Here is a 27,518-nt window from a genome sequence, read left to right on the forward strand (position 1 = left end):
ACTTTTATATCTTCTATTAGAAATAGACAGAACAATTAGGCCATAACCGATTGGCAAATTGAAATTATATTTTATTCTATTTTTACTGTAACTATATTATTTAATTAATATTTATTAACTATAGCTATATTATAACTCTATTAGATTTTATTTCTTTTTTTATAGAAATAACTATCTATTAAAATTTAATATTTATCAAATATTAGTTATAATGAATTATTTCATTAAGTTTATTAGTTTGTAATTCCATTATTTAATAAAAAAATTAAATGTAAAAAAGATTAATTATAATGAAAAATAAAATATCATATCGTTATTAATTTTTATCATATTTTATTTATTTAGATAATATTAACAAGTAATAGTTCTCTAAAAATAAAATTATGTGGTAATGAATAAAACCTATTTTATAAGAAATCTAACTTTAGTATAAGTTCAATACACCCTAACTAAAATTTCATGCTTAAAAAAATGGTTAAACATAAACCTAAACTAATATTCCATGCTAATAACTAACTAAAAATTAATAATATTTTATTCATTAAATTAGATACAATTTAAAATTAAGATGCTATTGTAAATAGAATTGAAATCCAGAATACTAGGAAAAGAAAATTGAATCTACAGTACAATTAAAACTACCAACAAAATTTAGGTTAGGTTTTTTTTTTTTTTTTTTTTTTAATGATTTAGCCTTCTATAATATATTAATTACTGTGTTCAAATAAAATAAAATGTAAAATAAAGCCAAATCATGCGAAGTATCAATTTTATGAAGGCATAAAATGGATCATGAAATAATCATTGATGCTTCAATTACACTATCGTTTCCCTGGCCTAACATAAAGATGTCAACTAGCGGCCATTTCTAGACTCAGAGTCAGAACTGATGCATTATATTTATATGTACATAATAACATTTACAATGGAGAACTGCTAAAAATTGACATTCCATATGTCAGATTTACCTTTACCATTTACCATTCCATTCTTGTACTGAAGTTTAAAACCAGGGATGCCATGTAGGATCCATCATACACAAGTTCCTCGGCGTCAAGGCAGCTTCAACCAAGTCAGTCACGCCCCTCTGCACCGACTGTGGTGGGTCAACGGCATTTTCTTCCTGTATATGCACCACCAAATTGAAACAATGCAAAGGTCAAAATATTATTTTAAGTAATACAGGTCAACCACAGAGAAAAAGGAACCACAAAATTTAAAAACCGCCCACTCTCTAATTTCATCACTTCTTTAAGCCTAGCTACCTATACCTAGGCTGCCACAAATCTTTGATTATAATATCTTTTGTAAGTAGATGCTTTAATAGGGGCAATTAATAAAAACTCATTTATGAAGATGTCTAATGTTTTTTTAACACAGGAATCAGGCAAGTGGGACTTTTCATGTAGGATTTTGGCAATACATAACTCAGGGACTCAGAGTTCGGTTTTATCAAACTTTCTTAGTTATTTCAGTACTAATTCTTATTTATTTATGCTAAGAAACTTGAAATTTTGAAAATTTGAAAAAATTGAAAAAGAAAAAAAAAAAAAAAAAAAAAAGAAGGCATGGTCATGCTAACTTATATGGATTCTTGAGTTACCTCTTCGGACAGAAACTGTGGAGCAATTCCATTGATCCGGTGGATCACCTGATCAACATTGGTAGTGACCTTATGTTTGAAGTCAGCAGGATTCATATTACCCCCTCCAGCAACAGGTGCCAAAGGCATCCCAAGTGGTCTTCTCCAAGACCAAGACAGCAGCTCATCACGGAAAAACATCGCTAATTGATGCCACAAATGTTGAGTTTGCTTCAATATAAAAATTCAAGAAACTTATCATCAGCAAAATAAAATATATAAGCTTGCTAATTGATCAAATTAATATTGTCCATTAAGACTTACTTTAGGTGAGACCACAGCCTGTGCTGCTGCACACATTGCAGACACAATAAGCCCTTCAACTCCAAAATGGGAGAAGAATGCTTGCATGTTCCTTGTTAGCCGAAAAGGTACTGGTTCATTAAACTCGATCATTCCATTCACATCATATGCAGGGTGAAAATCTGTTTGGAAAATTTTCCCAGTGTTCTTAGCAAATAATATCTTATTTGGAGACCTTCCTCCTATTTGAAGCATGAAAGACATGAAACTTGAAAGGGCCAATTGGATTGCAAATTGCTTCTTAAAAGCCCACATATGGTTGACACTCAGCAGGGTCTTGTACATGTACTGAGAAAAAATGCCGTCATTCACAAGAGTTTTTGTTATTTCATTATAAGCTTGGTGGCGGAGATCTACGACTGTTTCTGGTGATATTTGGCCAGATATAGCTTGGTTTAACTGCTCCTTAAAGTAGGTGATTGGGAGATCTGCCTCTCGGTCATTCCTTGCACAATGGTTCTCATACACTTCAAGGAAAGTGCTGTACATCAAATCATCCTCAACCATGCGAACCTATTTAAGCACCAAATTGCAATTAGAACTTAAAGAACTCTGCTTTGAATTTTAACATACAAGCTGGTCAGCAAATACATAAAGAAAATAGAGAAACAACACTTGGTGGGACCCACACGGTTGAAGCCCCACTAAAAGATGCTAGCCATATCATGGTCCAGTAACAGGAACCATAAGGTAGTTCATTATGTTTAACACATTCAAAGTTTTTAACAAGCTCAAGTGAAAGAGTTGTCACTGGCAGATTTCATTACCTGTGACCAAACAGGAATGATAATTGGGGTGTGAATATTTATGTGGCGCCGCCTTGATTCTTTGTGCTTATCAAACATTTGGTTCATAACACGAAAAAGCTGCAGTATACGTTCATCACTTCTGGCATTAGGTGTCAAAGATGTCTGGACAATAAAATGGCGTTGAGAGCCATCAGATCCAATCAGAGTCAAGCGCCTGAAACTGCTTCCGTGCCTTCTAACGATAGGAATATCAGCCCCAACCCTATCTAACTTCACTGTGTGATCTGGTGCAATTTCCTGGAATTGGTTTCATAAGAAAGATATTTCATCAGAGGACTAACAAGATGAAAATCCAATCAGTTCTTTAAGCCAGATTCTAATGATGTCATGGCATAAATTCCAGCCTATATCAATCAGTTTCCATATCCAGTTATGCATAGCACATACAAAAAGTCTAATTAGTCACTATGTGCAAACCAGAAATCCTTTGATATACCTGATCACAAAAATATTGTCCAGGAACCTCTACATCAACAACATGGAAGTCGCGCAAAACCCTGCTTTCTTCTTCAAGCTTCAAGACAGCAGGAAACCTGTCCTCAACATTGCTCTGAAGAATATTTTTCCAATGTTTCAATCGCTCAGTAAGTTCAGAAAGGGTGGCAGGGAAGGTAACCGTACTTTCTGGATCTAGATCACGCTCAAAATCCTGCTTGTATTCTCTCACAAAATCAACATGCTTGCTCACAGCATCAGCAGAGAAGCAAGCCCTGCAAACGCCAGACAGTTCCTTCTTGAGAGATTGAGGAACCTCTGCTGTAGTGGCGGTTGGGTACTTGTAACAACGGTGGAGCAGTGCATTAACCACTGCAAGAAGTCTCTCCTCTGGCAAAGTTACAAACCGTGAACCAATTTCAGTGAGTAGGACCTGAAAACCAGAAATTTTAATTTAAACCGCATAGTTTGGTACAGTAATGCAAATATATTAGAAGTAAATAAAACATGATATTGAAAGGTAATCTTATAAAACCAAACATCAACTGGACATTATTTTTCCTGCCATCACTCAAAGTTGAAAGTCTATGCCCTTTGCACGAAGAATAATACATTAAACCAAGTTCAATTCTCTGGCATAAGATGTACACAAAAATTTGATTGCAGTATTAAACCAAACATCGCAATTACCTCAAGTTCACTAGCCAAATTAGTGTGTTTGCTTCGAAGGGCCTCCATTATGTCCTTTGCAGCATCAAAAGCGCTGGCAGCAGAAGCAACAATTCCCAGAGCACCGCGCCTTAATGCATTCTGACTAGTTTCATTGATGGTCGTGGAATTTTGTTGCAGTGGTTGATCATTACCTGTATGGACACTGCTCTCAACCGTTGCGGTTGCAGGCCTTTCAGCTTCCTGCCCATGAGAGCTCCCACCATCATGAGACCCCATTCCCCCACCAGACTGAGAGCTTTGATGAACTTGATTATCTGTGTTTAAAGTGGAACCACCATGACTCTGTACCCTTGAATTTGCATCAGGTATTCCAAGAGAACCAGCACCAGCAGCAGAAACATTTTGCTGCATTCTTTGTTGAGCCATCAGTCTGTTCACTTCAGATTTATTTGCAACATCACGACGCTCAAGTAAATATGTTCGGAGCCAGTAATACAAAGCCTAGAAATTGTAGATGGTAAGAGTATCAATTAGAACAAACATTATGACTACAAATGAGTGCCAAAATATATCATATTAGTTACCAAATGAATGACATGTGACACGCATACCTGTGGATATACAGTCGCAATTTTCAATAAAACAAGTTTGCAATGAGGTGCCTCTGTCCTCTGCAAGGAAAGTAATAATTGTGGTATCCAAGAAAGCCAAACCCAGTGGGGTATTTGGTCCAAGTATTTATCGAACGCCCTCCCCACAGGCTCATTGGGAGTGTCAAAGCTCAGAAGATACAAAACCCGAGCGAGATGGCTTCTGGAATTGGAAACACCAAATTTTATACCTTGAAGAAAGCAACTAACAGCATATTCCAGCCAAATTTCTTCATGGGTTTCTTTATAAGCCTGAAAGTCAGATGATAAAATTAGTGCTCTGTACATAGCAACAGTGGCAAACATGAAAATTAAACAAAAACATATACCATATCACAATAGTTTCCCCAGCTTATCCATCCTTTGGGCAAATTTTTGAAAAGGCTGATGGCATTGGAATACGCAAGATTAGCACCTTCAGAGTCACTTAGTTTTAACAGAAAATCCCCCTTCAAACGAAAAATCTCTGCTTTATGTTTCACAGGAAAATATTCCAGGTTTGTACTGTTGATCAAACTAAGGCCACTTGCAAGCTCTCCCTTCATCTCTAGATAAGCTTTTGCTTGTTCTCTTATCTTAACAAAGGCTTCCTGCAAAAATGCAACAAAAGAACCAATGAGATGAGTCACCACCCTTCCTGTGTACTTGTCAAATTCACCCTTTAACTCTTCCAACTCTTTCATAAAGCTATATGTTTAAACGCATAAAACATCATTACTCCAATCTGAACAAAGAATTTAATTCATCTAAAATACCAATTTAAATGCAAAATTAACCATCTGATCGAGGATACATATTAAGTGTACTCCTAAGATTATAATGAAGGAGATTATGCAAGCCTATTCTACCGCTGCAACAAATTCATATAGCACCATTGACTGATGAATTTGAAAACCTATAAAAGACGCTGAGCTTTTTCAAATTCCGGAAGGAAAGAGTCACCTTCTACTTTATAAACCAGACACAGAGAGAAATGTGGATACCTGCACTTCCATGGTTGAATGGCCATACATCTTCTCCAGAATTGTCACACAAACATCATAAAGACCTTGCTTACGAGCAATATGAGCAAGCTTATTCACATTCCAAGCTTTATCACGATAGCCAAGGTGATGAAGTTGTGAGTTTGTATTACCAAAATCCTTGAATGCATCAATGACAGCATTATACATTTCGTTCCTCCACTGCAGCAAATCATACCAAACAGACATATTATCCCATTCATTTGGCGTTCTGAGTCTCCAGGTCTCAAGAATGTCCTTCAGATCTGCATAAAGATTTCCATGCACACCAACAACAGAACTTCCAGAAAGTTTGTTTCCATTGGCAATGTCCACTAGAATTCGAGAGGACTCTTGGACTTCAACCAGCTGCTGGAATTGCTGCAAAAGAGGAATTCTAGCATGAACTGACATTTCAGGCAACTGCCACCACTGTTCCAATGCAAGATCAACACCTTTCCCCACAATGTTTTCAGCATCACCGACACCAATTGTATTTCTATCATGAAGAGCAAAAAAGGCGTGAATCAAACGAAGTTTCGGAGTTTCTTCCACCTGAGCCTTTGGAATAACATGTTCCTTCATATATATCCAATCAGGTAATTTCCAAAGGGTATCAAGAAGAATTTCATAATTCTCAATACTTTTACCAAAGTCAACTAAGGCATCCCATTGACTCAGTTGACTTGCACAAGAAAGCCATTGTTCTTCCCAAAGACACATCTCAGCCTTAGGTACTGTGTTATTATACGTGCCTTGAGTTGCCTTAACCATGGCTTGGTAAAAGAGGCTTTGAGCACGCTGCCAGTAACCATGCTGAACAAGTGAAAGTCCAGCTCTAGTTTCAGCAGTGATTGACCTTTTCTTCCACAATCCACATCTCATATCTTCTTCATTGAGCAAACGATAAAGCTCAGCCAGTGACTCAGAGCACTTTGTTTCATTCATAAATAACATCACATGACTTTCTAGTAAGGCCAAGGCAATGTGCCATGCATTGTAGGTCTTTCCAATATATTTAATTAGTTCACTTGGCATCCGAGGTTGAGGGTGGCTCAACTGAAGGCCTTCTAGAAGTGCTTGCACAACATTTGGTCTGCTGGCTTGTTGCTTCTTATGATAATCCTTTGATAAGAGAGTAATCATTGGTTTAGCTAACGTTACTTGTTCGTCTTTATGCAAGGTCACCCAAACAATTGGAAATACCAAAACCCACAAATGGTATGCAACATTAGCATCTGTATGGGCAAGTTCTCTCAATGGAATAACAAGATCAGCTACCTGGAAGAAGTGAAATGAAGCTAATCAGTGATAAAAGATGAGATATAGCCAGATCCTAGAATGTTTCAACAAAATATTTTTTAACTTCCGTCTTCAAATAATTGGGTATAAAATTACTAAATATGCAATCAAGTAAACAAACAAGCATTAGTGCCCCTCTCAACTCTCAAGTACTAAAGAGATGGGGAAAAACAGGGGAAGAAAACCATAAAAGGGTAAAACTAGTATACACAAATTAGAAACAGCCTACCACTTCTTCAAGTAACCAAAGGATCAAAGATTAAAAACGGAGAATTATCTCCCAAAGAGTATGATACAACAATTATTAAGTTCACAAAGGCTAAATGCAAATGCACTAACCTGAAGTTTGGTCATCTCATTCAAAAACTGAGCATGCTTGAGGACAAGGCTTTCAAATGTTAAAGGTGCTTCCTCAGAACCATCTGGAACATCAGTAACATGTTGCTGCATCCCAGAACCATCCGGAAGAGAACCTGATACCAAGAGTGGTAGCACTCTGGCAGAGTTTGGAGCAAGCGTGATGGGTTTATCCTCAACTAAGATAGCTAGAAGCAGATCAAGACCTTGTTTGAGCCAGAAAACATCACTTAAAGCTTCCCAGTCCTGGAGTTGGATAATAAACTGCAGCCTTGCGAACAATGTTTTGGCAAGAGATTCATGATAAAGGGAGAAGAATTTCATCCTAACATCAGGATCCTTTGCCCGTAAACCAAGCATGAATTGCCTTTCCACCTTCTGAAACACCTCTTGCCGTAAGGCCAGTGGATATCTGATAGTCAGTCAAACTCAAATTATTGAAATCCATATACAATCCAAATCTCATATTAGTATTTACTAAAAATACTACTTACTTGATGGAATCAGCACAAAGTCCGTAAAGAAGCTGAAGATATTTCCTGTCCCATTCTTCCAAAGCATCAGATTGGAAGTTCTGCTTATCAACTTGTGAAAGCTTTTGAAGAAAAGAGACTATTTCCTTAGGATTGAGAAAAGTGCTTGATGGGACTGTCCCCTGTTTGCTGAAATCATCTTCAATCCATCTTTTTATAACATCTAGGATGCAAAGAAGCACACTAGCATCAGTGCCCTTTTCTGAGAGCAAGGAATTCAAGATCTGGGTTACAGAGCGTTTGCAATCTGGCACAGCCATGACTTTTTCACTGATAAGCTTCAATACAGATTTCAGATTAGAGATGACAGCACCAAGATCAGAACCTTGACGAGAAGAAGAGACTGCTGAATCTGGATCTGTTCTCTGACCCTGACATGGACAACATATCATTGACAGTGTAAGATATTACCATAGGAGGAGAAAAAAAATCAGGATATAAAGATCTCAGAAAAGAGAACACAAGAAGAGGGATTTTTTTTTTTTCCGAGTTTATCCAGATGCTGAATTGAGCCCTTCTATTAAAATCTACATAACAGAAGGCTACATCTTTATGTCAAAGACGAAAGTGTACACAAATGCATTGTTTAGGATGATAATAAGGTAAAGTGAACCAAGGAATATGGCACGAATCAAACAGTTCCAAATGGCAAGATGATACTCAAAGTGTTTGCCCAGTAATTATGGAGGTATAAATGATGCTTAAGTACACAAGCAACAACAAAACCATAGAAGTTGCTATCAAACTATCACATAGTTTTTGAAAGAATAAAGTATAACAGTCAAGTGCCTAACAAAATATTCAATTAAAACCTAAGAACACATAATTAGACCAGTAGCACAACAGTCTAGTGCCTGCCTCATAATGCGGGAGTTGGGACCCTAGTAGCCTGCTCTCCCCTTCCAGAATTCAGATATACCAGAAGAACAAAAAACAAACTAAGAACTTTGAAATTTAGCACAAAACAAAGGAACTTGACAATATATAAAGATGGCAGTTGCATACTTGTCTCAAATGAGAGCCGGCAGATGATCCCATATCACGTGCCAGGCGTTGAAGGATGCGAACCAAGATATATGGTTCAATGTACTTCTCCACCTCTGTCAAGGTCTTAATGACAAGCAGCACAAAGCTAATTGAATTAGCAGAGTTTTCCTCACCCGACGTCTGGGGAGCTGTAAGAATATTGATATGCTTCTGTATCAGCTCATCAACTTTCTGATACAATAGCTTCACATCTGTTGGAGTAGTAGCTGCATCTGGTGGAAAAGCAACAAACACCATCTTCAACAGAGAGCATAGTGACTTTCCAGCATCTAACATTTTATGTTTAAAACATGGCTCCAGAATCTGATTCAAGATAAAAGAACAATTGTTCAAATAATAAAATTGATGATCAACATTGTACAGCAAGTCATATAAAAGTTTAAACAAGGGAATGCATACTGCGCATTACATACTTGAGATATCTGGCTGATGTTATTTCTAATAAACAGATGAGGCTGCTTCTCCAAAACCTTGTTCATGACATCTAAGCCTTGTGCAAGAGCTGTAGAAGGATCTTTCGACTGTGATGGCTGAATACTGGTAAGAAGTTTTTCCAAATAATTGAATTTGACATTGGCATTTGGCCACACCTCCAGAGCTTGTGAAAGTAGATCTAAAGCTTGTTTGTACATGATACTTGCCTCTTTATCCTTGGGCTCTATGACCAACGCAACCTGTTTCCACATTCATTAACTTTATGACTTTGCTATCAGTAAAAATGTTTTTAAGCGAAGTGATCAGTATAAGCATGTTAAAAAAAAATTAAGCAGAAAAATCAAGCTACAAGAGGTACAGTTACAAATAAATCTTGGGAAGTAACATTTGAATAATCATAATAAGCTAATGAAAAGGAAAAATAAATCTCAATTTTGTGGAAAGCTGAAGCATGAGGTTTTTTACATCCTCATCAATGATTAGGAACAACAAAGAGATCATTCAACTTGAGGGAGAATATAAATTTTACCAGAGCTAATAAGGTTTTCCCAAATCTGAATGTGGTTTGCAAAGGTGAAGGATGAACAGGTAAATGGCTTGCAAAGGATGAGCTTTAGATTTGGACAAAGACACAGTGAATAAAAAATACATATCATGTTCATTCTACAATCAACAATCTAGATCCATCCAAAGCCATATCAGGTTAGAGAGTACTAAAGCCTAAAACTACAAAGCTACAGTCTGTAATTGAAAAAAAAAAAATGACTTCAACAAAAAGTGATTTTTGTCAATATAGCTTTGCTCATATGAGAGAATGCAAAATGTGAAAGAGAGCCTCACTCTTATAAGGAAATTTATAATCATTTCTTCCATAGCAGCATTCGGTTTGAACTCTTCATCAGGTTGGCCTCCGGATCCTGGGGTTTCTATGTTAGGGATTGATGATGCACCACCAGGAGACATAACACAGAGGGACTGAAGACCAGGCTCTACTTTAACTCTCTTACTTGGATCTTCAGGGAATGTAGATCCATCCACTGTACGCTTTGGATCAGCAACAGCAGAGCCAGGGTTAAACCCGTCGCTAGTCTGACTTGGGGCATCACTATCAGTCACAATTTTCATTTCATTTTGCCTTTGCCTTTCCCAACCAACCACCAATCCAGCCAGTTCAATGGCAAGACGCCTATTTTCTGCTGTTGTATTATATGGCAATCCAAGCCGACTGAGAGAATTCACCATTTGAGGTACAAACTGTGCTCTACAGCTGTAGAAAAGATCTGAATGGCGCACAATGAGCTGGAAAATGTGAATCAGATTTGGAATAGAGTGTCCTTCTTCAACCAAAATTTTTTTGGTATATCTAATCCAAATTGGCATGCGAGAATCCCCAAGTGGCAACCTTCTTGGTAATGCTGGCATTAGTATATCAAGGGCCTGCTTGACCAGCAGTTTATTTTCAGGCTGGCAAGTTCTGAGAAGTGCAACAAAAACCTGCATTTTTAAATCTGTTTCAGGATCTCGTCACATTGCATAAAAGAAAATGTTAGGCTAATGTTAGGCCCAAATACACATGTGCTCAATGCTGGTTAGCTCAAGCAACAAACGCTCAACTACTAAAAATTCTGCGAACAGAGCCATATGGTCATGCAATCAAACAACAAGGTTGATTTGTGACGATCGCAGCTTCTGGCACAACAAATATACCAGATCCTTGTAATGTAAATTCATCATAAAAATATTAAGTTAGAGTCCAGTAACTGATTATTTCAAAGCAGAAAGCAATACATCAAATTATTCCAACTGATGCTATTAGGGATTAAAGTAGTAACATATCTCATTCTTTCCACACAAAAAAAAGGAACAGAAAGAAGAAAGGAAAGAAGAAAAGGAAGAGGACAGGTGTACTTAGCAGAGAATCATGACAGAATAGCCAGTAAAAATGTTAGAAACTGTTATCAACAAACTGCTACATGTAATTCACTCTGATTTCTGAAGATACCTGAAGTATAATCTTTTCTGGGGCTTGATAAGCCTCCAAGAAGTGGCAAACATTGACAAAGGCCCACTGCTTACTAGCACTGTCTTCTCGTTTTAGATGATTCCAACCAAATTTGATAAGTTCTTTCCTATGATGAACAAGGTCGTTTTGGAGGTATTTAAGAAGTAAAGTGGCAAGCTGCAAAAGTTCTATCCTTAAAGGCTCATCATACTCGGCAGAAACCTATAACAAATCACATACTGGAGAATTAGAAAAATTAATTAAATTTAGAAATAAATTTATGTAAAATGCAAAATAGCCGTTATGGTCCTTTTGAGTAGCTAGTCATTTGAAATGATTGAGCAATTGAATTTGAAATCAAGTTGATTTTTTACGATTTTACACTCGAAAACCCAAATCCTAAATATGCCCTAATCCGTCTTTTTAAGGATATCGAGAAAGCCTTTGACCTATGGGTATGATCTCAGTGAAGGTCTTTATTTAATGGCTCTTCGCTGCTGCTTTCCCCTTTGGGTGTAATGAAGGCCCCCTGAACTTACTAACCTTTCTGCCCCAGTCGCAAGGAGTTGACTTCTGGAATCAGTAGGTTGGTAATTTCATAGATGTTATCATTTCAAATGACTAGCCATCCAAATGAACTCTTAACGAATTACTTGAAATATATAAAAATAAAAGAAAGGCTTTGGGAGACAACCTCTTCTGGTGGATCAAGAAGTTTGTCGACTATTGTTTTTATAATACCAGGGTCAACAACCTCCCAACTTTGGTTATTCTGAAAGGCATGTGCCAGCATTGGAAGAATGAGCATTTGCATAACAACCACCAAATGATCATGAGCAAGTTGTTTTGATTGGAAAAGGTTCAAAAAATGCAAGAGAAGTGCTCTCTTCAAGTTGGGTGGATAGCCTTCAGCAACCTGGGAGAGAGGATGAGTATTTGTTAAACACATAACAATATCAAATCAACCAGGAAAGATATTTGAAACACCAAAAAATCACGTGAACTGAAGTACCTCGATAATATAAAACTCCTTCAGAAAGGTATAGTCAATGCGAGTATGAAACAGGAAGATGGAGAGAATATCAAAGAGAACATTAACTTCAGTTTTATCATGTCGTAAGTAATTCAGGAAGCATTTAACAAGCCATTTGCTTTCCTTAACCTGCATTTGATAAAAGATACAAGGCCCATCTGCTAGTTAGTAGACAATTACTATTCCTAAGGAAATCCACAAAAATAACTGAAACAACGAAATTAAAAACACATGTTTCTTGATGATCAAACATTTTTAATAACAAGTCAACATGCATAAACCAATCAAGTTGAGATTTCTGTCTTCAAACATAGGCAGCTTCCATTTGAATTTAGATTAATTCCATATGCAGGGTCTACTCTATGTATCCAACAACAGAAATTTGTATCATAAGCCAAGCCAACCAGGCACAAACACATAAAGGTCAAAGTTAAAAGTAAGTGTGTGTGTATATATATATATATATATATATATATATAGAGAGAGAGAGAGAGAGAGGGAGATTCCCTTTTACAAACACGAAGATGCTGGGCACTAGGCATAAAAGGCAGCATTTACAAAAGGAGAGAGAAGCAAGAAAATTATATTTACAAAAAAGAGGAAGTAAAACAACTTGCTGCACACATTTCATTTACCTATTGCTAACCCATGTATTTAGAATCACACAATTAATATTTTCATCATTTACAAATCATCAAGTAGCATCTGAAGGTTTTAGTAATACTGCATGACAGATGAATATTTACATGGCGCACAGAAATTATTACTTGTGCTCATATAGTAACTAAACTTACTTGCACTAAATTCAGCTCTTGTTCATTGTGCAAACGAGAAGTTCTTGCAGGTGACTTCCACACCAGTACCAAAGTATCAAACACACAACGATTACTATGTAACCAGCCAGGAATCAGTTTTACCAAAGTTTTAATGAGAGCAAGCCCTTGAAAATAAGCATCTGAAGTTGCTGCAGCGGGAACAGATGGTAAATTAGAACCATCAGATGAAGATGTAATGAGGCCTTCATCACCCATTAAAGCACCAGGAGCAGTTGAAGATCCAGGCGTCATTGTTGCATCCGGTTTTGGTAGAAATTCAGGAAAGGCACTTGCAAGTATCTTCTGGGGAGACTTTGCAAGTTCGTCTCTCAGTGGTTGGCCAGCATCTGATCGTATTATGTACATGAACCTGCATTTTACAAAAGAGAAGGAAACAGAAATGATAAGCGTACTTGCTAATATGATCATCCAAGTCAACAATTAACAATATCCATCCCGCATCACAATCTTACCGCCTGAAGTATTTTGGATCACTTAATCTAGCAAGAAAGTAATCAACAGCTAGTGTGGCATATCGATTTAAGAATTTAGTTAAAGGAAGTCGATATGGACTGTTAATTTCACTGTGCACTTGTCCAGGGAGAAGAGCTCTTTCCAAATCAATGGTCAAGGTTACAAGTTCATCAAGAAACTTTGATGCAGCGTGAGGAAGCAAGTGAAAAAGCTCAATAATAGCTGCAGAGAACCAAAAGAAAAGACATAGTATATATATCAAAATATACCAACACACAAACATCGACTATATGCTTATACATGGGTATTTATATACGTAGGAACACTTGCATCCATGTGTCCACGTCATCATGTGACTATTGCCATGAGTAGACAGAACAAAGATGCCTTACCTGCTGCTATTTTAGGCTCTTCACCAGCCTTCCATGACTTCAGACTCTGAGCAAGCTTATCAGGTTCTAACCATTTCTTAAGGTGCTCCAACAGCTTGCCGCCCAAGGTAACATTAAACCAATTGGATAAAAGTTCAAGCAGGCGGGCCAGACCCTGCAGAAGAGGCATGCTAAGATTTTTGGTGTGTGCCAAGTTGACTAGAATAGGCCTGAGGCTGCTCTGCAGAAGTTCCTTTGGCATCCTTTGCTGATTAATGACCTAAACAATAATAATGCATATGAAAAGAGGAAGGAAAATTCATTTGACTTCTAAATAAAGAAAAAATGAGATAAGTAAAAAAGTTCATAAAGCCAGAATGACAGATAAACAGATAATATTAGCACCTTTGTTGGATTATTTGGAAATAGAAACAAGCTTTGCAAGAATTTAAATAAAAACCGGGTGATAAACAAGGTCATATCTAAAATTTCCAACCTAGATTCCTTAAACAATCATCCTTTCATAAATAGCTACAAGAAAATATTAAAGAAACCGCTACAATTGTCCTGCCGAACAAACATGAGCTAAAAGGGTGTCAGTGGTCTCATTAATCATCACCCTCTTTGAAACCGCCATTCTTAATCTACAGCTGAACTCATATTATGACCAAGCGAAAAAGGAGAAGCTATTGAAAGGTGAAAAAATGAGCGTATTAGTAAACATGCACATATAGCCAAAGTGATTAAAGCTCAATACAACCTGCCGTAGGCCCTCCTTAGCAACTGCTACAATTTCTGGTGTCCGACATGTCAAAGACTTGAAGAACATTGAGATGATCTTAGCACGCAATTCAGCATGATTTTGAGTTTTGAAATCTGCCCATGCCATTGTCGTACAGAGTAGCTCTATACAAGCTGTTCGAAGTTTATTTAATGAGGTTGCCATCTTAGGATTCATAAATTTCACAACCCACACAGTTTCATCTGTCTCAGCTATTTGCAGTGCTTCTTGGAGAAAGTTAACCAGTTCTTGTGTCAACTTAAGAAGAGGGGGCCTCAAGGCCAGGCAAAAATTCAAAGCTGTAACCGTCCCAACCTACAAGCCACCAAATCAATTCAGTGAAGAAATTCAGGAGTTACATTAATAGTCAATAGCAACAAAGAGAGAACCTGTTGATCAACGGTCTTTGACCGCAATGGCCGCATGATGAGAGGCTGAAGCAGCGGCTGATAGAGAGACTCAAGCAACTCTGATACTTCACTACCAGTCCTACTAGCCAAAAGTGCCAAGCACGACTGCACATTCTTTCTCACTATAATAGAAGCATTGGGATTGAACAATTCTGAAGCCAGAAATTCGACTACCCCTTGAAAACTTTGCCGGCGAGAATCACTGTTTGCTTCATCAACATTATTCACAACTCGAAGAACCTGCGTAAGCACTTGACTAGTCTCTTCCTGCTCTTTGCTTGCATAAAGAGGAAGCCTTTTGAGAACATATACCAGACCCCGCACTATTCTCACTTGGAAAAGGCACAAAGTCTCAACAGTGACTTTTCCTACCAAAGCACCAAGTCCCATAACACCTCCCATTTGTGCTTGCCATGTACTTCCATAGCAACAATGCAAAAGGCGAGGTAGAAGTTGCTCAAAAACTGGGATACGAACACTTGGGGGTGGTGAATATACAGGATTCATTGATGGACTAGAAACAATCATTGGAGTAACTGGGCCTCCTCTCGATAATAGCATATCAGCATGTTTTGAGCGAGCAAGGAACAAAAGTGTTTCAGCGAATAAGTTTAGAGCATTAAGAGCAGCTTTTGCATGTGCTCTGTTCTCATTTGCTAGCACATCAACCAAAGCATCTAAGAATATCAAAGGGTCCAACTCCTTCAAACTAGAAGGGCTATTCTTTAACCTGGAAGCATTGGCATTTGAAGAAACCATCAGACCCCCAACAGCGGCTGTTGGAATTGAAGGGTTAGCAGAGATGTAATCAATATGAAATATCATCGCAAAATGGCGACAGATATTGACAACAAAATCATCTTTGGCATCATGAAGCTCTGGTTCTGCACCGGCAGCAATTATGGTCATTAATAGTATCTTAAAGACCGACTTTTCTGCCAAAAGTTGGGTCTTTGTCTTCACACCCAAGTCAGCCTGCCAGGATACACCCATGGTTATGATGTGACACATTCATTATTTTAGGAACTTCTATTAATTATTTTTTTAAGGAAAAAACGAGTTATTAGCAAAATTCCAAAAAAATGAAACAACTCTACTTAGAAGATGCACATTAACAAAATCTTAGAAAAATAAATCCAATTTATGTTCAAGCAAGATAAAGGATTCTTTTTCCTTTCATTTCTGTTTCCTTTGATAGGTTTTTTTTTTATCTTTTTCCCCTTTTGGTGAGGTATGTAAGAGATGGAAGCAGCATTTTAAATAACAGAATTTTAAATAACAGAACTGGAACCAATTACAGAAATAGAAAAAGTATAGCAGCCTAAATCAAACTGAATAAAACTGAAACACCCACAACATTAATGAAATTACTCAAACGGTAGCTTAATAAAATGTAAGTTAAAAAATAATTAACAGAATAAAGAAGATATTGAGTTAATTGTGGCCTAAAAACTAAATATATAGCCACTTCTCATGTTTTCTCTACCATTTCTAGGCGACTGATGAATCATGAAACAGTGAGCTAAATCACATTAAAGAAACAAGCAACATGTTATGAATGAAACAGTCATCATTCAAAACCATGGATGGAAGTAACAGGTTTTATTAAATTTTTCACATGATCATAAAGTTTCTAGAAAACATAACTTGAGATCAGTTAAAGGAGAAGAATACTAAGATGAAATGCGCAATAAGGGCATCACACCCAAGTATTATTGTGTAATACACAGATTTGACTGATACATAGAGATTTACCATGTATCTTATGAAAGGATAACAATAAGCCATATCCTTCAATAATTAAATGATATCTAACCTTCCCTCAACTTATATAAGAGATTTAAGATGAGAAAAACGCACGGATAGAAACAAGTTCAAAAAAACATAATGAAAACCACAGTGCATACAACAGTGACTTCACAGGTTAGACCTTTTAATATAGGAACATTGAAACCTCTCCAGAAAGAAGGGTGTCATATAACATAGAAAATCAGCCTTTATGCACAATTAAATTCAAAGACTTGAATTGTTTTAAAAAAAAAAAAAAAAAAGACTCGAATAGTTATTAAGATTAACACGTAGTTTTGTCTAGTTTAGCATACAGGTTCGAACTACAGAGAGACCAAAAATACGCAGGTACACATACAAACACATGCAAAAAAGAAATGCAGAAAATAAATCTGACTGTAGCCTCATCACAAGATTGGTAAAATTAAAGCATATTACAACTTCTTGTCAATCTCAATTAATAATGGGCAGAAACAACTGGTGCATTAACATGTCTCAAGGACCCTGGGAAATTCATAGTGGTGTTCAATGACACAATACAATACAATAAAAAGCGTAGGACATGAATATTTGCTCTAAACCAGCATCAATTAAATCATCCACAAGAAATTTCAACTAAATGAACATAACACAATTGCTGTGGGAGAATAGTGATTTGGAATGATGGATTATAAAGCACAAACAAATGCACCTGCCAGCACCATTTTAAACAACAATGTTATACTGACCTTTACATCAGAAGTCTCAGACCTGCGCCACGATGAATCAACTGTTGAAACTAACAAGGTTGACAACTGCCTTGTAGTACATCCCTCATCAGAAACACTGCCAGGCAAATTAAGCTGAGAAGACAAACAGACACGGAGGAACTTTAAGGCCTGTTTTCGGTAGAAAGCCTCCATGCCACTGTTTTTATGCATGACAGCTGCTACAGCAAGATTTATGCATCGATCCAAAGGCACCAAAAATGGGGTCGAGGGTTCAAATGTAAGAATCAAGCGAAGCCCGTGTTCTGGGTTCTCCTTGCACTCAAGGGCAAGAGGCTCTTTAAGAAAACGTCTGTTACGACCACCTAATTTGCCAAGGAGTTGCAATGCTTTCCCACCCCAGGGGTAGGGTGCAGGCCTCAAGTGAGACCATAAAGCTAAAATCACCTCTGACATGACATTGGCCATACTAGGTTCTAGGAAATCAGGATTTAAACTATCCACCCAAAACTCAAGTGTTCTTAACCCTAAGCTCACTAAGTCATCACTCCCTTTTAGACACAACACAAGAGGCTTCATAAGACGAGGAAGATATGGTAGCAAAGCACTTAAGCGTGCAGGCAATGTTAGACATAGCTCCAGAAGAAGGTCCCTCATATCTTCCCCAGTTGGACCCTCAAGCATTGTCAATAACATATTTAGGCAAGGGAGTAACATTGGGATCAAGTCCCGGAGAAGAAGTTCAAATTTACATCCTGCAAGAGCTCTGAACATTGTACGAAGAAGTTGCATGTAACCAAGAGGCTTTTCAACCTCAGTAGCATTCTTCATGCAAACTTCCATTATAACAGGCACATGAGGCTGCAAAATACGTTCAAAATCAGCAGGTGCTTTAGCAACAGCGCCAAATATAAATCTAAAGAGATGCAGAACAAGTTTAGCAGCAGGTGAATCTGGTTGCTTCAGAACATCAAGTTTGCAGCTAACGAGAAAGTTAACCAAGACATCAGCAAATGGTCTATATACTTTCGGAGATTGCAGAAGAGAAGAAAATATGTGAACCAGTTGAGTGTTGCTAATCATGCATTCAAAAAGTTCAGGCATACACAAAGAGAACATGTCCATGAGATCTCTAGGTTCCATTATTCCCAAAATCTGGGAAAAGAGATTTAGCATGTCCCTCTCCTCATCCTTCTCCTTGAAGAGGGCTAAGCAATGCACGCCACTCTTCAGGACACCAGAGGCTTTCCATACCTAGACAAAAGCCCAAAATTAATGTCAGATCAAGAAAATCCTCCAAGTAATACAACATGGAACTAATTACATCCATGCAATACCTCATCTTCTCTCATTCCTTTAAATACTTGAGGTGCTGGTGCGGTAGATGATGGTGAGACAAGTGTCTGTGAGTGTGTTCCATGCGTGAAAGGAGAAACCTAAGACATCACAAACATCAGATAGGAAAATGGAGGACAGGATAACATTTAAAAAATTATAAAAAAGAGATAAAGAAACCTGTGATCGTGGGAGGTGTGCATGAGTGATACTCCATATGATAGTCTTCATTCCTGAAAAGAAATCACCAAAGAGCCTTAAATGCTATTGAAAAATAAGTTAAAAATGATAAACTAAATAAATAATATAAAAGCATATATGTCCAATTGTCGATAGGGTAAACATCAATGTCATTGAAATTCTGCATTTGATTCTCCACAGCTGATTTTTCAGAAAAAGAAACTTTTGATGATGGAAGAAGGAATTCACAGCAATTACAGACAGAAGAACAAGGAATCCTCCTCTAACCTTAAAAAAAATAATAATAATAATAATACAAGGAAAAATTACATTGGTAAATGATATGACAAAAATTGACAGCAAATAATTCCTCAAGTGCTACAAATGATAAAGTAAATAAAAGAAATAAGGGAAGAGAGTCAATTACCCATAACTAATGTCTTGATCAGATTCTTACAATCACTGACTTCCTTAGAATGCTCCACTGGAACTTGCAAATTCAGAACTGCCTGCAATTAACAACATGTCAAGATCAGAGAAGAAGAAGAAGAAGAAAGACAGGAAGCAAGAAAGAAATGATTGCTTTCAAACACATTCACACCAGACATCAGAGAAAAATGGAAAAACAAAATATCCTTTCCACTCACATCATGAATCAACAAAGACACTCTTCTGTCCAAATAGGCTTAAGACCACGCTATCCCACAGCAAATTTAATTAAAAAAAAGACATGATTCTTTAAAATGTGAACATTCCTCTCTATCCAAATACTCCACCTTATGGTCAAAATAGCTATACTGCAAAGTACATTGGCATAGTTCCTATTACCAAATTCTCTTCAAAGTAAACCAACAAATGAAAGAAAAAAGTTTTTCAAAAGAATTTGCTAAGGGGAGAAAGGTAAGGTGGGTTAAATTTAATTATGACTAACAGATTCTGGTATTGAGAAATTGCAAGTTTAACAGATACACTATTTTAGACCCAATCCATTTAAAAAGTATTAGAACTTGATTGAAAAAGATACTAATTGGAAATATTGATACATGAATTAGACTTCAAACTAAAGATACTTTGATGAGTAAACACCACAATGAATAGACAAAAACTTGATTTGATGGTTTAAGCAACTCAGACACATAGTCCATATAAGAAATTGAAAAACATAGAATTAGCAAAATCTCAACAGAAGTCATAAAAACAACCTGCACAGGTAGTTCAAGCTTTGACCTCAAAGTAGCACGTTCCTTTCCTTCCTCACCTTCCTCCAACAACTATCACCGAAAATAAAGTGTATCAATTTTTAACAAGCAAAGCAAAAAAAAAAAAATTTAAACAAATTCAAAATACAAACAAATTGAAAGTTAAAAAGTACATTTAACAAGTTGAAAAGTAGCAATAGATAAAGTTCAAAAAAAACATATACAATGAAAAAAACTGAAAATTTTGGGAAACAAATCTAAAGATATTTATGGATGAGGTAAAAATACATATACAACATAGAATCTTTGAATAATTTGAAGGGTAAATTGGAAATTATTAAAGATTGAGGTGCAAAATACATATCTAAGAAATAATTTTACATTTTTTTTTTTGTTTTTGTGTGTGTGTGTGTGTGTTGTGGGGGGGGAGGGGGGGGGGGGGGTGGGGAATGAAAATTACTAAAAAAAATGAAGTAAATTTTACATACATAAAAAATAGTTTTAAAACGTTTGGTAGGGCTGTGTCCCCCGCCCCCAGCTCCACTATGTGTCTGTTAGATATCCTATCCACTCACAAATGTCAACCAGCAATATCCTTTGAACAAACAAAATACATAAGCAAGGCACAAACTGTCAAATGCTACCAGCAATTCCAAAGTCAACACTCACATTGAACGACATAAAATTAATTGAATACCACCACTTTCACCCAAAAAATATATATCTATAAATAAATGATATCTACATAATCTCGAATACAAACTAAGATGAAGCCCCAAAGCAATTATACATTCACCTAAAACATGGAGAAAGAAAGAACATGTAAAATGGTTTAGCATATGGTATCAATTTTACCATACTATAACCAACCAATCCTAGAGTCAATGCACAAATTGAACCTTATCAGAGGCAGATGACAAAAGAAGTCAAGTATTATTACAGCAATGTATCTGACCATGTGCCAACATGGTACAAAAAGGAAATCAATCAACAAGCACATATACCTGAGGAATTGTGCGCTTGAAAGTGCTAAATTTTCCAACAAAAGCATCCAATATACGCCCCTGTATACAAAAAGAAATCATTCATAGAAAAATGGAGAATCCTCAAAATGAAAAACAAGCAGAATTGAAATACAAACCAGTAGAATCCGAGCTTCATCCATAGAAGGCTGGTCCACACCTTTCTCAAATATTGGCTCTACCTAAACCCAAACAGACACATAAGATGAAATCTATGCATTGCATAACATAACAAACATAAAGACTTATATTAACTAGCTGGGAGCTAGCATATCCACCAGATTCAACATCAACCGAGCACAGGTGGTGTGGATACTGAGTGACAATGAGGCATCATGCATATTACTCGAGAACAGGTAAATAATCCGTGATAACTGCAACACAATAGTTAAACTTGTTAGTGGATGGATTTTCCAATAAATAGGAACTCATAACATTTCACACAATTAAGTGAGAACTCTCTTAAGTTCTTTGTTTTACATATTGGCGACAAATGATAATACTAACCAATAGATACTAGCATATTGCAGGTAGAAGAGATGTTAAGAAAATAAGATATGCTAACAATATTAAGAACATCTATTTTGAAGCTAAATGCTAACAGATAGCAACAACCAAAAAATCACAGAGAGAGAAGCTAAATCCGAATGTTATAGTACAAAGCAATGCTACACAAACAAATAGACAGCATGACCATTATGCAAGTCAACAAAAACAACAAACTTGGGGCCAAGGAGATGGGGGGCAGGGCCTCTTATGTTGTTTCTTTAACACATGTATTGATAATAATCTTTCAGGGCAACCAGACTTGACCTTTAGTCTCTCTCTCTCTCTCTCTCTCTCTCTCTCTCTCTCTAGAAGCTAAATCCGAATGTTATAGTACAAAGCAATGCTACACAAACAAATAGACAGCATGACCATTATGCAAGTCAACAAAAACAACAAACTTGGGGGCAAGGAGATGGGGGCAGAGCCTCTTATGTTGTTTCTTTAACACATGTATTGATAATAATCTTTCAGGGCTACCAGACTTGACCTTTAGTCTCTCTCTCTCTCTCTCTCTCTCTCTCTCTCTCTAGAAGCTAAATCCGAATGTTATAGTACAAAGCAATGCTACACAAACAAATAGACAGCATGACCATTATGCAAGTCAACAAAAACAACAAACTTGGGGGCAAGGAGATGGGGGGCAGGGCCTCTTATGTTGTTTCTTTAACACATGTATTGATAATAATCTTTCCGGGCAACCAGACTTGACCTTTAGTCTCTCTCTCTCTCTCTCTCTCCCTCTCTCTTATATAGCATCCTATATATGCATGTTCTCTTACTCTTAAAAGGAAAAGAATTTTGGGCTCTCTCTCTCTCATATAGTATCCTATATATGCATGTTCTCTTACTCTTAAAAGGAAAAGAATTTTGGGCTCCCTCAATTTATCTAAACTTTAACATATAAATCTATGACAGTAATTCCTAGAAACAAATCCACATTTTATAGTCTAATTCCTCACCTTATCTAAGATAAGAAAAAAAGGAGTCCAAAAATTCTGTTGCTTAAATATATACAAATAAACTAATTTTTATCATTTCCAAATGGCACAAGTTTTACAATAAATGTTCAAGTAACTATTGATTAATTGTCATAATTAAATTGAAATGTTTAATCAATCAAGGTAGATTTCTATTGTGGCAATATAAGAACCTAGTTAGTTTATCTTGCATGACGCTTACGCTTTGCAAGGGTCAAGGAAGAGTCATCTATCATTCACAAATTCCACAACTCAAACCCATGATTGACACTTATTATTGCACCTAGGCTTGTCCTCATTTTTCTTTATCATTTATTAGATTCAAAATTTTCAATTTAAAATGTATCATGGAAATCAATTTGTAATTCAATTTTGTCTTCTTTTTTATTTTCAGTTTTCCAACTCATTGCAGAAAATCTTTTTCTAGTTTGAAAGCACTATCAGAATGCAACTTTATAAGGATTCATAATATGATAATATCACTAACATAAATTTTCATTTCGAGAAAGAAATTTGATTTCTCTTCTATCTTTTTCTTCATTTTCGCATTTTATTTCATTTTAGGAGATCTTCATTACCTACTATGTTTAATTTAAAAATTTTAGCAAATATATTTAAAAGAGCTGCTGAATTTTTTATTGCAATTTTCACTCAAATACAAACAGTTTATTTTTGAGCATTATATTACAAGTTATATTTTTTATTAAAATCCTAGCATGGCACGTCAACAAATTATCTAGCTACACCAGTGATTTAGACTATCTGATAAAAGAAGCACCTGTGATAAGGAAAGGTCGCTCCTGACATGATGAACAATCTCTGCCAGTAGACTATAAGCCAATGGTCTCAATGTCTCATAGCACGCTCGACCAGTTCCAACTAGAACCCTAGAGCACAGAAGAGAAGGTTTCAAAAAGAAATATTAAATATAACAAAAAAAAAAGATATTCAAGCACCAAAAATTACAAGCCATTTAGATGCACAATTGTATGCCAACAATCAAAAGAGATTCAAATGACTTAAACACCAAAGGAATAAAAAAGAAACATGAATTTTGAAGGACAGTAACAAAGCAAACAAGCAGAAAACTTAAAAATAGCGATTGACTCAGTACACAAAACAATTGCAAAATCATATCAAGTATGCACTACTATATTCCTTGCAAAACCCAGTGACTACATCAGGCTTCTTGAATTAGCTCATAGAAATTCATATATATTTAATTTCTTCCATCAAAATGATTTTCTAGGTGGAGGGAGAAGTTCCAAAGAACAGTACTTTCGTTGCATTTTCATTTTTTTTTTTCTCCTCCTCGTGTTTTCATTCTCAAAATTGTCAATTACTGGCTTAGTTTCTATATAAAATTATGCACAAAATATGCAGAATAAAGTGTTATTCCCATGCCTTCGACATGCCCCAACAAATCTCAAAATTCATTTTCTAGCATCTCACTGTAATTTGCGCTCACTGAAGCATACAAGATCGAAGGTCTTACCTCTCTTCTAAAAGTGTATCAATTAAAGGAAATAACCCCCTCTTGAAATCTGTTCCAAGGACATGCTTTAAAGCAACTAACAATTCCTACATAAACAAGCTCGGATATTAATATTGTTTACCACCAGAAGAACAATTGACAAAGTACGGAACTTACTAGACAAGAGATCTTTCACCTTTCTAATGGATACAGAATCAGAACATGTAACAAGCAGATTAACAATACTTTTACATATGCTTTCCTCGTGGGGCCTTATATAATCAGCATAACTCTTCAACAGGTAAGTTAAGAAGGAAACTGTCTGCAACAATTCAAAATGGTAAAGAAATAATCAAAATCATCTAAAGGTAACAGTTACAATAAAATACAAATAAATAAGCTTCAGTAGAATAGATGCAGCATTATAATGTATGCCTCTAATCCATAGTTGGTCTTTCTAGAGATAACACATCTATTTTATGTGTCTCTCTCCCCTCCCCAAACAGTTTGTTAGAAGAGGTAAGAATTGCAATCCTGCAGGGCATATGAGAAGATAAGAAGATTGCCTTCACTAGAGAACTTTGATAAATTTGCAAACAGAGGAATATGAAAGATTTTTAGAACATATTTGAAAGATTTCTAATGTATTAAAGGAAAATTTGCTAAAACTAATCTAGGCCTCTAGCACTAAGAGATCAAATATTGACTGAGTAAAATAATAGCCATGCCTGTAACATCTAAAAATGAGAGTTGCCCTTGAGCTACTTCAGATTTAAACTCAAGCTACTTTTAAGAGGGAAATACAATGAAACAATATTTTTCAATTCTTTTTCTTTAATGGCATCACCAGTGCACTCTCAATGCCGGCTGGATTAAGCCAATCCTCCAAACTGAAGATCCTTGCCACAGGATATGATTCCCTAGACTTGAGATTTCTGTTCAATTCTTAGATTCCATAATTTGGAAAACAAAAACTTGTCTTGTTGTACATAGTCTATACACAAGTATAGCACGCCAATCAACTGCAACTCAGAAATACCATTGCAACATCAATATGCACAAAACCAAAGCATTTGCAAGGTAAAGCAGTCAAAGGATGTCATGAACAATTAACACTCACCTTAACCTGTGCACCCTTCAGTTCAATGAAGTGACTCTTCAAACTAGCAGGAACCTTGTCAGGACCCGGAACAGATATTGCAGCAACCATTAAAGGCAACAAGTGAGGAATATTAGTTTGAACAAGTCGGCCGTACAATTGAAACAAAAACATAACCACAAGTGGACTTTCAGTGACAATCTTGAATGAACGGGTACTTGGGTTAAGCTGCCCATTTCCAACAAATGTAGCACCAGTAATCACTTGATCTGATGAAGAAGCAGTCTCCATTGGCTTAACATCCTCCACAGCTTGTGCCGTATTATCAAAGAAATGACTAACTGTTGATTTAAAATTATGGTATATCTTGCATACAAAGTCTAAGAAAGGTTGAACTTCATTTTCTAGAGAAGGCCTAAAATTCCTAAGAAGATCAAAGATAATCCGAATGCAAATCAATCCATTTTCCTCATTATCTGTTGTAAGCACTTGCATTGCAACCTTCAAAAGATCCTGAACAAAGGGGCGAAGGACTTCACTGTGGGGGAGACGATTGAGGATCTCCACAACAATGTTTCTAAGCTTGTGTTCAGGATTATCTACTAACTGTGGCTTTGTAATTTGTATAAGAATGACTGAGAATGCCCGAAAGTAACATTTAAGGAAATTTAAGTACTCTGCTGTGTGGGCAATCTCAAGACTATCACGCACCTCCATTGCCATCTGTAGCCTTGTCTGAATTGCTGTTTTAAATTAAATATGAAAGAATTACCAAGACATAGCGATAGAGAAAGAGACAGAGAAAGAAATTGTAGAAAGCTTATAAGTTATAAACTTATAACTAATGTCATATGTTGCAATTGGACAGCAGAAAATGGAGGAAAAATAAGAAATAAAAGCATTAGGGCCTATTTGTCATAGAAACAATCTTTTCCCAGTTTCCATTTTCACTTAGAATTTAGGAATATAATTGATTGAACAATAATTATTCTTTTTGAAAAAGCCAGAGGCTTTGCTGACAGTGACTGTGGTGATGGTGCGGCTGGTGGTAGTGTGGTAATGACATGTGCATCAGTTTTCCAACTGGAAAACAGGTGAAACAGAAAAATAGCGGGGGAAATACAGTTAGACATGAGACAAAAAAAAAATATATATATATATATATATATATATATATATATATATCTTCAACAAACAACTTCAATCTTCCACAGGAATATAGCCCCATTAGAAAACCCATAATTAAGAGCACAAGAGACCAACCATTTATTCAGTATTGCTCAGTTATGTTATTAGGAGGCAATCATTTTACCAAAAAACATTGTATTTGGTTCGTGAGAAAATGTAAGAAAAGAAAAGGCAAGCATGGCGTTCAATAGCCACTCAATAACTTATATAACTATCATTTTACTTATTACAGCAAACGTTCTTCAACTAATATTCTCCTTTCTTCCAGTTTCTCATCAAACAAGCAACAAAAATAACAAAACGAGAGAGATAGGGTGAACATACGGAGGTCAGGCCCCACTAGATGGCGGGAGTGTTGCTCAAAATTCTGAATAGGACTCATGATGCCGCCAAGCAGTCGAGACTCCTGAGAAACAAAGGAAGAAAGTGCCAAAAACCGTAACTATACTCCTCCACGAAACAAGTAACTCCTTATCAAATTGGCTTTAGGGTTTCACAGTAAGAGCTTCTCTCTTAGCTCTGCTTCAAATTCTACTTCGATAGACTAAGCTATTTAAGAGAATTCAATTTGTACAGGCTTCATGTGTTTTGGCGTGTGATTCAGGGAGAGAATTTCGAATTGGTTAGGGATCACTGCGAAGCGAGTGGAATTTACAGGATTAACAGAAATTCGCACTTCGCTATACTTTTCCCTCTGTTTTTCTTAGCTAATTCTCATTTTCTCAGTCGAGAAATTAAATGAGTAATGAGAAAATTAGGCGGTTTTATAGGAGCTACATGGACCCACGTATATTGGACCCATGGGTTGAACCAAACAGATCGATTCAGTTTGGTTTTGATTTAGTTTGATTTTAAAGTGTTGGATTCAGATTCAGTTTTAATTAAAAAATAAAATTTATTTTTTTCAGTTTAGTTTTATTCCCATTTT

At 36.3% G+C, this 27,518-nt stretch overlaps 1 protein-coding gene across 1 annotated transcript; it reads right to left on the reverse strand.

The window, feature by feature from the left end:
• Nucleotides 1–768: 768 nt before the first annotated feature.
• Nucleotides 769–27,308, reverse strand: LOC105628988 (uncharacterized). The gene is made up of 35 exons (XM_012210506.4): nt 26,915–27,308; nt 25,424–26,145; nt 24,500–24,625; nt 24,325–24,410; nt 23,608–23,716; nt 21,582–21,677; nt 21,423–21,485; nt 21,286–21,345; nt 20,285–20,353; nt 19,510–19,591; nt 19,083–19,135; nt 18,905–19,003; nt 17,589–18,821; nt 15,052–16,047; nt 14,642–14,977; nt 13,903–14,161; nt 13,510–13,732; nt 13,016–13,406; nt 12,201–12,350; nt 11,883–12,104; nt 11,189–11,410; nt 10,027–10,680; nt 9,165–9,425; nt 8,710–9,054; nt 7,666–8,075; nt 7,154–7,583; nt 5,495–6,793; nt 4,841–5,101; nt 4,473–4,763; nt 3,880–4,362; nt 3,191–3,622; nt 2,713–2,991; nt 1,907–2,458; nt 1,604–1,813; nt 769–1,123 (listed from the first exon to the last, which is right to left on the reverse strand). The coding sequence occupies exons 1-35, from the start codon at nt 26,970–26,972 to the stop codon at nt 1,004–1,006; spliced, it is 11,682 nt and encodes a 3,893-aa protein (XP_012065896.1). The 5' UTR covers nt 26,973–27,308; the 3' UTR covers nt 769–1,003.
• Between the last annotated feature and the right edge of the window lie 210 nt (nt 27,309–27,518).

Source organism: Jatropha curcas, chromosome 4 (assembly GCF_041381405.1).
Source record: "Jatropha curcas cultivar XTBG-Jc1 chromosome 4, XTBG_Jcur_1.0, whole genome shotgun sequence".
Taxonomy (NCBI): Eukaryota; Viridiplantae; Streptophyta; class Magnoliopsida; order Malpighiales; family Euphorbiaceae; genus Jatropha; species Jatropha curcas.